The 14,600-nt window shown below is 38.7% G+C and overlaps 1 protein-coding gene across 1 annotated transcript in view; it reads right to left on the reverse strand.

The window, feature by feature from the left end:
• Positions 1-14,600, reverse strand: part of SEC23A (SEC23 homolog A, COPII coat complex component) — a 480,777-nt gene that overhangs the window by 22,153 nt on the left and 444,024 nt on the right. The window contains exons 17-19 of the mRNA XM_053697910.1: positions 12,590-12,676; positions 12,302-12,457; positions 112-177 (exon numbers count right to left, since the gene is read on the reverse strand). Of these exons, the coding sequence (XP_053553885.1) occupies positions 112-177; positions 12,302-12,457; positions 12,590-12,676 (309 nt within the window). The remainder of the gene's footprint in view (positions 1-111; positions 178-12,301; positions 12,458-12,589; positions 12,677-14,600) is intronic.

Raw genomic sequence — 14,600 nt, forward strand, 5'->3', positions numbered from 1 at the left:
TCTACCGTCTATACATGGATTTTACATGTTTCTTAATTTTGTTTTTTTCTGTGAAATGCAAGTCTATTTTTAAAATCTCAAATAAAATGAATATTAAACAAAAGCACTCACCTGTCCCCAGCCATACATGTTGTTATGAGTCTGAGAAGGGTTCACTTTCGAGAGCAGGAATCGAGCCTCAAAAAAACAAAACAAAAAAGAAATTAGACAGCAAAAGCAAGCATGTAGTACAATTCTCTGCCCCACAACTTAAAATTCAGAAACCCCTATGCAAATTAAATATCCAGTAAGGACAGTTGAGGAGGTAATGAGATAAGCTCTCTCTATACCCTGTTATGCTGGCTTTTACTGACAAATACATTTTATATCACATAATTTACACAAATAATTTGTTACCTTCAGTTTAATGCAAGTATAGTATTACAGTGTCACTCATTTTCCTAATAGATGCCAAAGAATTAAACAAAAAGTTTTAAAAAAAATATGCTTACCTGATAAATGAGGTTCTTTCATGGTGGTCAGTGTCCACGATCCATTACTCCTGTAAATTACTCTTCCTTGCCACTAGGGGCAACAAAGATTCCAAAACCCCAAGAGCTTTATAAAATCCCTACCACCTTACTGGAAACGAGTCTGACGTATAGTCAAGCAAGAAAGGTAGGAAAAGGAATACGAGCATAAAAATAGGAGCAGGAAAAAAAAAGAAGATGTGCCAAAAGAAACCATTACAAAAAACAACAGGGTGATGGTATGCTGAGAGTACTGCCTGAAGGACATTCCTACCAATAATAAAATGGTGGAATTTAATAAAAGTAGTGATCACAGTTCAAATAGGATGAGCAAAAGTAGTGATCACAGTTCAAATAGGATGATCCAGCCACCAAGACAGAGACTGACTTGTTCTGTGATCTAGATAAATCGCTTGAGACAGCTGAGTATGGTCCGTGCACCACTGGCAAAGTATACCAAGCTGAAAAGGCCTCAAATAAAAACAAACAAAATGGCATAGCATCTGATGCAGCAATCTATGAGACCTAATACCTACAGTACATGCAAAGAGCAACCGAGGGAAAAGAAAGAGACTGAAGCTTTAACAGGTTGAAACCAGCTTCAGTCTTCCCCGATCTATTAAAAAAAAATCTCATGGAAACTAAATCTATTTGTACCCCCAGAAAAACTAAATTTATGCGTACCTGATACATTAATTTATTTCTTGACATGGTGAGTCCACGGATCATCATCAATTACTGTTGGGAATACCACTCCTGGCCAGCAGGAGGAGGCAAAGAGCACCACAGCAAAGCTGATAAATATCACTTCCTGCCCACAATCCCCCAGTCATTTGACCACAGGAAAGGAAAGAAAGGAAGCAACACAAGGTGCAGAGGTGCCTGAGGTTTATACAACAAAAAATCTGTATGAAATATACAGGCCGGGCCGTGGACTCACCGTGTCAAGAAATAAATTTATCAGGTAAGCAAAAATTTAGTTTTCTTTCTAATGACACGGTGAGTCCACGGATCATCATCAATTACTGTTGGGAATCAATACCCAAGCTAGAGGACACAGATGATAAGGGAGGGACAAGGCAGGTAACCTAAACAGTAGGTGCCACTGCTTGAAGAAGCTTTCTCCCAAAAGCCGCCTCAGCCTAGGAAAACTTTAAAACTATCAAATTTGAAACATTCAGAAAAATGTAAGCAGAGAGTTGCAAGTTGTAGCCTTGCAAATCTGATCAACAGAAGCTTCATTCTTGAAAACCCAAGAAGCAGATACAGCCCTAGAAAAAAAGAGCTGTAATTCTCTCAAGAGGCTGCTGTCTAGCAGTCTCATAACCAAACAAATCATAGTTCCAACCAAAGGGAAAGAGAAGTAGCTGTCCCAGAGAAACAAAACATCCAAACAGAAAACTGGCGAAATCCTTAGTCGCCTGTAGAAAGAAATCAAGAACACGCACAACATTCAAGTTGTGCCACCATTGTTCCTTATGGTAAAAAGGATTGGGACATAGACAAGGAACAACAATCTCCTTCATAACATTCCCATCCAACACAAGTTAGGAGGAAAACCTAATTAAATACGAAGAACCACCTTATCTTCAAGAAAGATAAGGCGAAACACACTGCCAAGCTGAGAGTTCCTGAGACTCTCCAAGCAGAAAAGATAGCCTTCCGAGATAACGCTTAATATCTACAGAATGTACCACAAAACCCTAAGAACAAGGTTAAGACAAGGTTAATGCTCCAAGGGGGAGCAACCTGATTGCACATCTGGAACGACCAAAGGACGCATAAGTAGCCAAAAAGACAAAGCAGAATCTGACCCCTCAGGGTACTGACTGTCCCCAGACATCCTAGAGAACGGACAGATTTCTATGATCCTGACTCCACTCCAAGACAACCCTTGGATACACACCAATCAAATAAAATACGCCATATTCTATGGCAATTCTTCTAGAAACAGGAAAGCAAGCCTGAGTCATAGTCTCAATGACTGACTCAGAAGGCCTTCCTCAGGTACAGCCGCCAAAAAGAAGATACGTTACCCATAGGTCTTTCCACCAGATCCCGCGGGTTCACACAGAGGCTATGAAAATCCCTGCCGCTCTCTCCTGTTGAATATGAGCAATGACTAGTGGAGGGAAGCAAACTGAGGAAAAACAGGAGTGCCAGACTGAAATCCAAGAAAAAACATCAATCAAGGCGGTCAGTGGATCACTAGACCGTGAACCGTGCCTTGGAAACTTGGCGTTCTGCGTAAACGCCCTCAGAAGCCACTCCGGACCCCCTCCACATATGAAGATTTACCTAGAAAACACCTCCGGAAGAAGAACCCACTCCCCGGGAAGAAATAACCCCTGGACGACAGACATCAATTGTGAGCTCCCGCCCACTGAACAATCTAAGTCACCTTCAATATGGCTAAGGAACCCAAAGTTCCTCCCTGATGGATGATACAAAACAAGAGGTGACATAGTCCGACTGGGACCAAGCTAAGAACGACTGATGCCAAGAGACCAAGCTATCAGAGAAATTTGACAACTGATCTATATCTATTCTTTGAGACAGATCGGAATGTTCTCCATTACATGGAAAATAGCAAAAGGAATGAAGTCCACGGAAACCATAATACCAATTCCCTCCTATATTGATTTACTTAAAACGAAGTAAATGCAGCTACAGATAGATCCTAACTCCCAACCAACTGGTTGTAAAAGGCTAAGCCATCTACCGGACAACTAGAGCTTGCTGTAGGCTGGACCCTAGACTGCAGAGAAAGGAAAAGGAATAACCCCTTGACATCTGACCTCTGTTAGAAAACTTCTTCTAAATACAGAGTCTAAAAAGTCCACTTATGAAGATGGAACGCGGGAAGACCTCTACAAGTTAATTTTTTATCTATGGAAAAGTAGATTGGACCAAATTTCTTGAAAAAGTTATAGTTCGAAGGAAGGATGACACCTGAACCATCTATAGTCCAGAAGAACACCCTTGTACCTAAAAGTATTTCTCGGCTGCTGAACCCATAAACTAGCGAAGACCCCGAAACATGGGAACAAGAAACACACATCCCTCCGGTCTATGTTCTCATGAACAGACCCAGAACTAAAAGAGAATGGATATTACTCTGAAGGTCAGCACCAGAGATACTTGAGATAAAGACCCAGATCCCATTTCCAAGCAGGGGCTTGAACTCCCCAGAAAAGAACATCCTGAACCATGTTCAAGGAAGATTCTCATCATACCTGAATTGCAGATACTCTAGAAGAGAAATCTGCCTCCGGGAAAAAAATCTGAAACTGGTCTAAAAAACCTGACCCCTGATGAAAAAAGGAAAACATTCATGAAGTCTTAACCACTTGACAAGTGATAGCAAAACACTTTCCACCCGCAAGACAGAGGATAATACCGTCAGACCAGGTCCAAACAAGGACTCATTCTTAAAAAGGAAACACCAGAAGCGTGGAACTGGAGGAATCCTAAAAATTTAATCTGCCACAGCAGAACTATAAGGCCTAGACTATACCACTAAGTCACAAGTATGCTTCTCAGCTGTAATACCCGGCGGGCTAGGACAGCAAATCCCCCTTATCCAAGACTAACAGGAAATTCCAGAGGACTTGGAAACGGAAACGCAGCAACAGAAAGGATTTATTGGCCTAACAGCCTTTCTGACATTGATCTCTTCAAGGAGTCCACCAAAATAGAATCCAACAATACGTCGCACCAAAAAGATGCCAGACTTGTCCATAAATAGTCGTAAACGTACGGCTATCCTAAATAAGGATTGAAGTTCTCTTAACCAGAATTATCAATGGCCCCTTTACCTTAAGCACCATGATATTTAAAAGAGGAATCCTTAACCTCTCCCATACCTGAGGAAATTCTCCTAGCACGGTCGAGAACAGGACATTTTTTTAACAAATGAATCCTAGTAAATATAAATTCACTAGATTCTTGAAGATTGACAAAGACAGGAGAGTCGAAGTTTCCCAAGTAGCCAACCCTTCCTAAATAAAAGCGAGATTAGGCTTGAATCTGAACAGAACCACTTCAGTACCAGAAGAAAGAATTACACTGTTCAAATCGGAGGTTTAACCCTCAGAGCTACCAACTATCCTGCTCATAAAACTATAAGGAGGACAAAATGCATAGCAGAAAACAGACCTGATTCCTTAAAGAACTTCTTGCGATTTCCCTTAAATAAAGGAAAGGCAGAGAAAGCCACAGATGCCAAAAGCCACCTGGGCAGACAATTCTGCAAGCAAAAAGCTCCTCCAGGAGATTGAGAGGACCACAGGGCACTGCATGCGATGCCATAAAGGCTTGGGACGTTAAGGAGAAAACTGTGGCAATGCCTATACAGTATCATCCTGAGAGACATAGGGCTCAGAAAAAATTAAATGGAAGATCCCTTTAATATTTTCATAAAAACTCTATAACAGCTTAGAGAATAGATTAGGGATTCTCCTAAAATGCACCAAACTGTCACTTTAAGGATTGAAACCCATAACATATATAAAAACTTTATCTCTCATCCTGCTCTATTATAAAAATTAGGCGAGAGACACAAGCCATATGTCTGATTATTAATATACTAAGCTCTTAAGAGCCAGTATTCTACAAACTGCACAATTTAAAAACCTTTAAAGGGACACTCAATCAAAATTAAACTTTCATTATTCAGATAGAGCATGCCATTTTAAACAGATTTCCAATTTACTTCCATTAACTAAATGTGCACAGTCTTTTAATATTTAAACTTTTTGAGTCACCAGCTTCTACTGAGCATGTGCAAGAATAAGTGTGTATGCGTTTGTGAATTGCTGATGGCTGTCACATGGTACGTGTATGCATTTGTGATTGGCTGATGGCTGTCACATGGTACAGGGGGAGTGGAAAAAGATATACTTTTTAAAATTGTCAGAAAAAAAATCTACTACTCATTTAAAGTTCAGACTAAGTGCTATTGCATTGTCTTGTTATCTTGCATGTGTTGATTATGCAAATCTACTGTTTTGACTGGTCCTTTAAGTCATCTTTAACAAACTGCACAATTTAAAAACCTTTAAGTCATCTTCTCGGAGCAAGGAGGCGTAGTCACTTGGTTAAGAGTTGAGCGCAACACAAATGGCGCAGCCGCTTCTTCCCTGAGGTAAAACATGGCGCTTTTAGTAAGGGTGGCAACAAAACTCAGGAATAGAAAAAACGGAGTGCTAAGCTTACTCCTCTCAACCGACGGACTACACTGCCGCACCGCTCTAAGAGTAGAATATACATGAAGGAGAGACACATTGGACTGAGGAGAAGCAGTGCTTAATAAAATGCGCACTCCCAGCCGATAGAAAACAAAACCTCCCCCTCACTAGAAAATGTGTAATGTCTGCCACAACAATAAGCATATATACACAAGCCTATACCGCCCATCTGATTCCTTCTTAATAAACAGCTTAAGGAAACAGAGCCCAACACACAGATTAACCCTTCAACCCAGAAGGAGAAATAGTTTGTCTCTCTTAAAAACAAACAAAAAAAAAACGAGTGCCTGCACGCTGCCCAATAATACTCCATCAAGGGTATAAAATGTACCAATCATTGTTGCAGTAAATATAAAGTGCACAATCTCCCATCTTTTAGAAGATAAAAGGCATTTACCTGCATTCTAGTCGTTCGTCAGCCAGACGACTCACAAAGTATGAGAGGATGCCGCTCCTCACAGAGACCTGTGTAAAAAGAAAGACAGAGTAAGCTTACTCAGGATTTCTATACCAGGGCAGCAACGTGTTAGGAAAATGCAGCAAAGCCCACTTTACAAGTTCCTAACTGCTTTAAAGCCAACACAGCCCTGCTGAAGAGACTAACGTGGAGTACAGCTATTGTACATACAAATTGTGATGGAAGGCCAGTGCAATCTTGATAGACTTCAAAATAAAAAATCTTGATAGAAGAGCCTTAATCAAGACACCTAATTACTTCACCCCCTCCTTGCACTAGAGGCAAAGAGAATGACTGGGGGATTGTGGGTAGGAAGTGATATTTATCAGCTTTGCTGTGGTGCTCTTTGCATCTTCCTGCTGGCCAGGAGTGATATTCCCAACAGTAATTGATGATGATCCGTGGACTCACCGTATCATTAGAAAGAAAGTAACCTATGTCTGAGGAACCAAATAACTCTGGAAAATTGATCTTCCAACCATGCTGTTGAGAAAACAACAGTCTGTTCGTGAGAGAATCTGCTAAATGAAAAGATGGAGCTTGAACCAAGATATCGCCCAGGTAAGGAAAAACAGCAATACCCTGAGAAATGATTACCAACAGAGAAGGGAACCCAGAAGCTTTGTAAAAAAGTTATATCCCCAAAAAAGAGCTTGAGGAAAAGGAAAACTTCGTTCCTCCAAAAGAATTTCTTTAAAAACTTAGACTCCACACCCGATGGCTAGATAGTGCACTAAGAAGATAGGGAACGCATGCAAAAACCAAACATCTAAAAAAGACACACGCAGGCTCAAAAGCTGGCGCACAGAAAAACCCAACGTGAACAATACCAGGGGCTTCCGTGCAGTATCCTGACATGAACAGACTAGAATGATTACAAAACCAGTGTGTCAAAAAATTAAAAGGGAATAACACAAAATAATAATTCTGTCCCAGGGCTATATATTACCCAAATGGCTTATAGAGTGCCAAATATAAAGAAACAAAACAAAACTTACCAATAGACACTCAAATACTGGGAAACCAGTAGTAAGCCAAACCAGTGCTGAACCATATCAGCAGAGGATATGGAAAAAGAAAAAACTGAAGACCCATCAGGAGGAGGCAAAGGACAAGTCCCTACGACACCTATCGGCTTGTGTCATAATACCTATGAGGTGAAAAAAGTCACTACATTTACTCCATACACAATCCTCTGGCAAACACTGCACTCTGAAAGGAACTGGGCCTCAGCTTAGTCTGAGAACCCCTCTCACAGAAGAATAACATGCTCATCTTCATCCTTCACACCTTCCTCCAGCGGAGGCAGACAAGACTAGTTTTCCAGTAAGGTGGGAGTTTTTTTTTCCAGAGCTCTAGGGGTTTAAGAATATTTGCCTCCACCTAGTGGCCAGGAAGAGTATTTCCCAGGAGTAATGGATCATGGACGCTCACCACCTGTATGAAAGAAAAATGCATTACATAGCCGGTGTGAAGTGTAAGTTGACTGGCTGACTGCACAGAGACACTTCGCCAATTCATCTTTCTGATTATAAACTGTACACAATTAAATTTAGGTACAACAGGAACTAAAATTTAACTGATACTGATTAACAGAAAATATGTGGGGACTGTGCGAAGGGTATACTCTAAGAGCAGCAAGTTTATTTTACAATAAAATCATATAGGGAACTTAAAAAATGCAAATTTACAAAAGTGGCCTTGCACATAGCCGCTATGTATGTGTATTCCATAATTATGTACCGTTTTTTCTTATGTGACTCACCGAGATTCTTTCGGATTCCACCAAGTGCTAATACTCCTGTCAGGGTACAATATCCATGTGTAAATTCTTTTCAAATAGTCTGTTAAAAAAAGATTTTATAAAATGCCATCACCCACTGCACCCTGTCACATAGATGTACTTCCTCATCTTATGACACATTGATCTGATGACAATGTGACATCATATGAGGAAGTATACACCCCTTCCATGCTCTGGTGCTTTCTGTGTGATTTTTCTGGTGTAAATTGTTACAGCGAATTGTAACAGTATCAACCAGCACTAAATTCTATCTAGCACTAAGTGGAATAAATACCTAAAACAATCACTAAAGATAATTACTGTAAGAAATACTACTAAAAGTATTCTTTAAAAAAAAAAACTATTACCAAACAAAAAAACCTTTAAAAATAATATATATCATTTTTTTATCACTACTGAAAAGACTTTACAGGTGGATATTGTACCCCTGAAACTCGAGACCGATAGGAGTACTGAATCTGAAAGAATATCAGTGACTTCCCAGTGACTCAGTGAGAGACACAAAGAGAAACGGTACATATTCACAGAATACACATACATTGCGGCTATAAGCGAGGCCAGTTTTGTGAGCTTGCATTTTATAAGTTCTCTATATGATTTTATTGTAAAATAAAGTTGCTGCACTTAGAGTATACCCTTTGCACTCTGGTGCTTTCTTTGTGATTTTTCTAGTTTCTCTACCTACTCCAGAGGTATTAACTAAAGGAGTAAGCATCATAGGGAATATACAAGGAACAAAAAAGAATATATTGGACTTTCAGTGTCCCTTGAGAAAGTTTTTATATAAACTTTTTTACACATATTGTGATTGCAAAAAACCTGGAGAGGTTTTGGCTTTCCCGGTACATACAATACAATAGACAGAGAACTCCAAAATATAGGTAACGGTAAGTGTTACCTGTAAAAAAAAAGAAAACCAAAACATTTCTAAGTTTTTTTGTTGTTGTTTTTTTTTTTTTTTTTAACAATTTACACCAGCCTTTATAAATTGTTTATCATATGCAACGCTCAGCTTGTAATATCAAAGCAAACGTGGTCAGCACTTCCATTTAGTACTTATAATACAGTAATTATATTATATATTAGTACTTGGTACCTATTAAGTACAGGATATTTTAGTTTTTACTGTACATATAAAACAAATCATTGGTTAGACTTTCTAACCAATGACATAACAAATTTAAGAGATACTGACTGTGTGAGGCTAAAAACAAAGTAACATGCCACATACTATCTGTATTATTCAACTTGTAATTTAGGCCTTTGTTATAGATTCACAGTGTTCCGTGTCACATTAATACAGCTTCTCTCTAGACACAGCACCTGTTACATTACAGGAGTTAATTCCTCAGCTGTTTACTCAGGTACTTTGCAGTTCTATAGGGTATGGATGTAAAATGTTAGCTGGGGCTGATTTCTGCAGTAATCACTTATAGCCGAGTCCCCTGTAACAGTCCTATATATTTGTAATTATTTTTGTTATACATATTCAATACTTAATATTATTTTGCATTTTCCCTTTAAGACAAACAATACACTAAAACTAAAATGATGTTACAAATGATCACATGAATAATGAATACCACAAGCACAAGGCTGACTAGTGTAGAATAAATAATATAAGTATTTCAATTAACAGTTTCCTTAAATACGCCTTTGTAAACTAGTGTTATTTTTAAATAGTCCTAAAAGCTTTGCCTAACAGTACAAGACAAACATTCACAAGAATGGGAAATATCAATTTGAGAAGACAGCAATAATTACTAAATCATGGCTCAATAAACACGACACATTTAAAACTTAACATATCCATTTAAATACATCTATTCTTCATTGCTAATAAAATAAATAAAATATAAATGCCGTCAGTGTCATTTGGGACATGCCACGAGTTATAAGTATGTTTTACATCAAGATACGGATTAAGTGGGAATCAGTGTAAATATAGCATATGATCTACTTTCCTTTATTCAGTGTAGGGGATTCCCAGATGAGACCACACCCTTGTATAGACTCTGTTCATGGTTAATAAATAGGGCTTTTTGTGATGATATCCTCTCCATTTGACTTCAAGGAAAGCAACATTGAAATGAGTGTACCGTCTTCTCTTATACATTCCTGCCTTTGGTCCACCTCAGTTCTATTCTAGCTACTGTACTTATGGTTAATTTCTCCCTTTAGATGACAGAAAACATATAATGCTTCCCTAAAGGAATTTGCAAAAATATATTATGTTAAGCATAACAAAGTTTACTCTTCCCCTGTACTCCTAACAGTTTAATTTGATCAGCCTTTAGTTATGTTGTATTTAAGCTAATGACCCATGTACTTTATGTTATTATCATCTGTTATTGGGCAATGCACATAGATAATTAGTATTCAAAGCCATAATACTTTGGAAAATTAGTTCTAGAATTGAAAAAAGAAGAACTAGAAATAGAATAATTTTATATCTTTACATGAAAGCTATTTAACGTGAAGGTAAACTTTGATGAATGAATGCCCGATTTTTAAAAATACTATTAAAAACAGGGGCACTTTCATTCATCAAAGTTTAGAAAGCAGCCATTTTGATTAAAAACTTACCTTTGTTTTTTTTCACAGCCAGAGCAACTTCCCTCACCCGGAGATCCTCTCTTCACACGTCATCAGTGACTAATCTGGCTTCCTCCAATCACGGCTGTCCCGCCAGGGGAGTCATTGCCTGAGGCCATGCCTTGATTGGAGGAAGCTGGATTAGTCATTGATGACGTGTGAAGAGAGGATCTCCAGGTGGAAGAAGCTGCTCTGGCTGTGAAAAAAACAAAGGGAAGTTTTTAATCAAAACGGCTGCTTTCTAAACTTTGATGAATGAAAGTGCCCCTGTTTTTAATAGTATTTTTCATTCATCAAAGTTTACCTTCACTTTAAAGCTTAGGACATCTTTTTTTTGCCGTATATTTTCCTGCTTTTCACACCTGTCACACACAGTATATCCAATCATCTAACACAGATATGGAATGAGATCACATTCTGTACTAGGCACAAGCCCTGGACTAATCTGTCTCGTCATGAGATGTTTGCAGGTTAGTTTTTAAAAGACAACACACAACACACACCACCTTTTAACCAACTTTCATAAACTGCCAGTAACACTGTTTTCTTCTCATCATTCCTTTAGAGAGAAAGAGAAAGAAAGACAGATGAGAAAGAGAGGGGGGAAAGTAATAGTGGGGAGAGAAAAAAAGAGAGAGAGAAAAAGAAAGAAAGAGTGGGGGGGAGAGAAAGACTGACCTTTGTTTTTGCTTTCCTGAATACTACATTAAAGTAAAACAGTTTGTAAAAGGGACATGAAACCCACATTTTTTATTTCATGATTCAGCTACAGCATGTGATTTTAAACTACTTTCCAATTTACTTCTATTATCTAATTTGTTTTGTTTTATTGGTATCCTTTGTTGAAAATGATACCTAGGTAGGCTCAGTAGCTGCTGATTAGTGCCTCATGTTATTGGCTCACCCAATGCGTTTTGGCTTCCAGAAGTGTGTTGCTGCTCTTTCAACAAAGGATACCAAGAGAATGAAGCAAATTAGATAATAGCAGTAAATGGGAAAGCTGTTTATAAGTGTATGTATAAAGAGCACTTACTATTGTGGACTGAGGACATTTTGAGTTATTGTCTCTCTTGTCTTCCTGTGCCCTTATATTGTAACATTGAGTTTGGTGCCGGTAACGAGGGACCCTTCTCACAGAGATTTTGAGGGACGGAACTGAGAATTTATATTCAAAGTGGATGCGGTGCAGGCAGGATTCAGCCATACTTCCTCTTCCCGTTTACCCCTGACTGAGCGCTTCACTTGCCTCATAGGATTGAGGTAAAGGTCGGTGAGTACCCGCTTTTCAGCAATACGCCTATACTGGGATTTCAGGACGTACCATTGTGGAATATTGCCCTCATGTTATGAACTATTTGGATTACTTGAATTTGTTATATTTTGCCGTCACATTTGATATTTCTTTTTGTGTTTGGTTCTGTTTTATACGATATACTCTTTGCACACATATTGCCATCGTACAGATTTTTATTATTTTAATATTATTATTATTATTATTACATTTTTCTATAATTTATTTTACCCTGTGCGCTTAGGTTTTTTCCTTTCTTATGATAATTGTATGCGCTAACTGAATCATGAAATAGAAATGTTGGGTTTCATGACCCTTTAAGTATCTCCAGTCTTCTTCTTTTTGTTATTAATCTCTTGTAAACAGTCTTCCAATCTCACTCCCTGTGTTACTTACTTGACTCCCTCCATGCTCTGTGTCTACATATCGAGGCATTGGAAAACGAGTGTGAAGGATTTCTTGCCCGTCATCTATGGGCGCTTGCAGCAGGTGGCGGAAATTCTCATACTCTGCCATGTCTTGATATCCTGCCTTTCGCCACTGTGCTATAGTCTGGAAAGAACACACGGGGAAAAAAGAAATGCATTTACAATTTTATGTCCTGATTCAAAGAAGAAAAAGAACACGCAACAAGAGTACATTTAGGGTCCAACCGCCAAAATAGATGCATCAGAACAGACTCACCTCACCATGGTAGATGAGAATCTGAAAAAATGTGTCCATGAGGAGAATCCTGTCTGGAAGAATACTGCTGCTGTCAAGAAGTACAGGCTGGAAATAATAATAAAAGGTTGTACTTAAATCATGTAATGAAGTACAAAAAACACGTGCATACTTATTTTCAGATGGTTTACTACTTGTGTCTAGTTTTGTTGATGAAGTCTAGAGACTGTAGGGATATAGCGGGGCCTCTTTTTAATATATTTTTATTGAAAATTTAAATTAAATATAATACAAAAGTAAGAAATTAAATCAACTGAACTATTTAATAATAACTCTATATAACAACTTGATTGTCATAGAGAAGAGAAAAAAACAACAACATAATTAAACGGGACAGTCAACTCAAATTTTTTTATTATTTAAAAAGATAATCCCTTTATAACCCATTCCCCAGTTTTGCATAACCAACACTGTTCTATTAATATACTTTTTACCTCTGTGATTACCTTGTATCTAAGCCTCTGCAGACTACCCCCTGATCACATGACTTTTAGTTTATAATCTATTAATCTGCATTTAAGCCAAGTGCGCTGTGTTGTTAAAACCCTTGGGCGCGAGCACAATGTTAGCTATATGGCTCACATGAACTAGCACTCCCCTGTTGTGAAAAGCTAATAAAAAACAGAATTTATGCTTACCTGATAAATTACTTTCTCTTGCGGTGTATCCAGTCCACGGATTCATCCTTTACTTGTGGGATATTCTCATTCCCTACAGGAAGTGGCAAAGAGAGCACACAGCAGAGCTGTCCATATAGCTCCCCCTCTAGCTCCACCCCCCAGTCATTCGACCGAAGGTTAGGAAGAAAAAGGAGAAACCATAGGGTGCAGTGGTAACTGTAGTTTAAACAAAAAATGTTTTACCTGACTTAAAATGCCAGGGCGGGCCGTAGACTGGATACACCGCAAGAGAAAGTAATTTATCAGCTAAGAATAAATTCTGTTTTCTCTTGCAAGGTGTATCCAGTCCACGGATTCATCCTTTACTTGTGGGATACCAATACCAAAGCTTTAGGACACGGATGAAGGGAGGGAACAAGACAGGTACCTTAAACGGAAGGCACCACTGCTTGCAAAACCTCTCCCCCAAAAATAGCCTCTGAAGAAGCAAAAGTATCGAATTTGTAAAATTTGGCAAAAGTATGCAGTGAAGACCAAGTCGCTGCCTTACAAATCTGTTCAACAGAAGCCTCATTTTTGAAAGCCCATGTAGAAGCCACTGCTCTGGTAGAATGAGAAGTAATTGTTTCAGGAGGCTGCGGGCCAGCAGTCTCATAGGCCAAACGGATGATGCTTTTCAGCCAAAAGGAAAGAGGTAGCAGTCGCTTTCTGACCTCTCCTCTTACCAGAATAGATAAACAAGGAAGATGTTTGTCTGAAATCCTTAGTTGCCTGTAAATAGAACTTTAAAGCACGAACTACATCAAGATTGTGTAACGTTCCTTCTTCGAAGATGGATTAAAACACAGAGAAGGAACAACTATTTCCTGGTTAATATTCTTGTTAGAAACAACTTTAGGAAGAAAACCAGGCTTGGTACGCAAAACTACCTTATCTGCGTGGAACACCAGGTAAGGTGAATCACACTGTAAGGCAGATCATTCTGAAACTCTTCGAGCAGAAGAGATAGCTACTAAAAACAAAACTTTCCAAGATAACAATTTAATGTCTATGGAATGTAAAGGTTCAAATGGAACCCCTTGAATAACTGAAAGAACTAGATTCAAACTCCATGGCGGAGCCACAGGTTTATAAACAGGCTTGATTCTGACTAAAGCCTGAGCAAACGCTTGAACGTCTGGTACCTCTGCCAGACGCTTGTGTAACAGGATAGACAAAGCAGATATTTGTCCCTTTAAGGAACTAGCTGACAATCCTTTCTCCAATCCTTCTTGTAGAAAGGACAATATCCTGGGAATCCTAATCTTACTCCATGAGTAACCCTTGGATTCACACCAACAAAGATATTTCCG

This window comes from Bombina bombina, chromosome 1 (assembly GCF_027579735.1).
Source record: "Bombina bombina isolate aBomBom1 chromosome 1, aBomBom1.pri, whole genome shotgun sequence".
Lineage (NCBI taxonomy): Eukaryota > Metazoa > Chordata > Amphibia > Anura > Bombinatoridae > Bombina > Bombina bombina.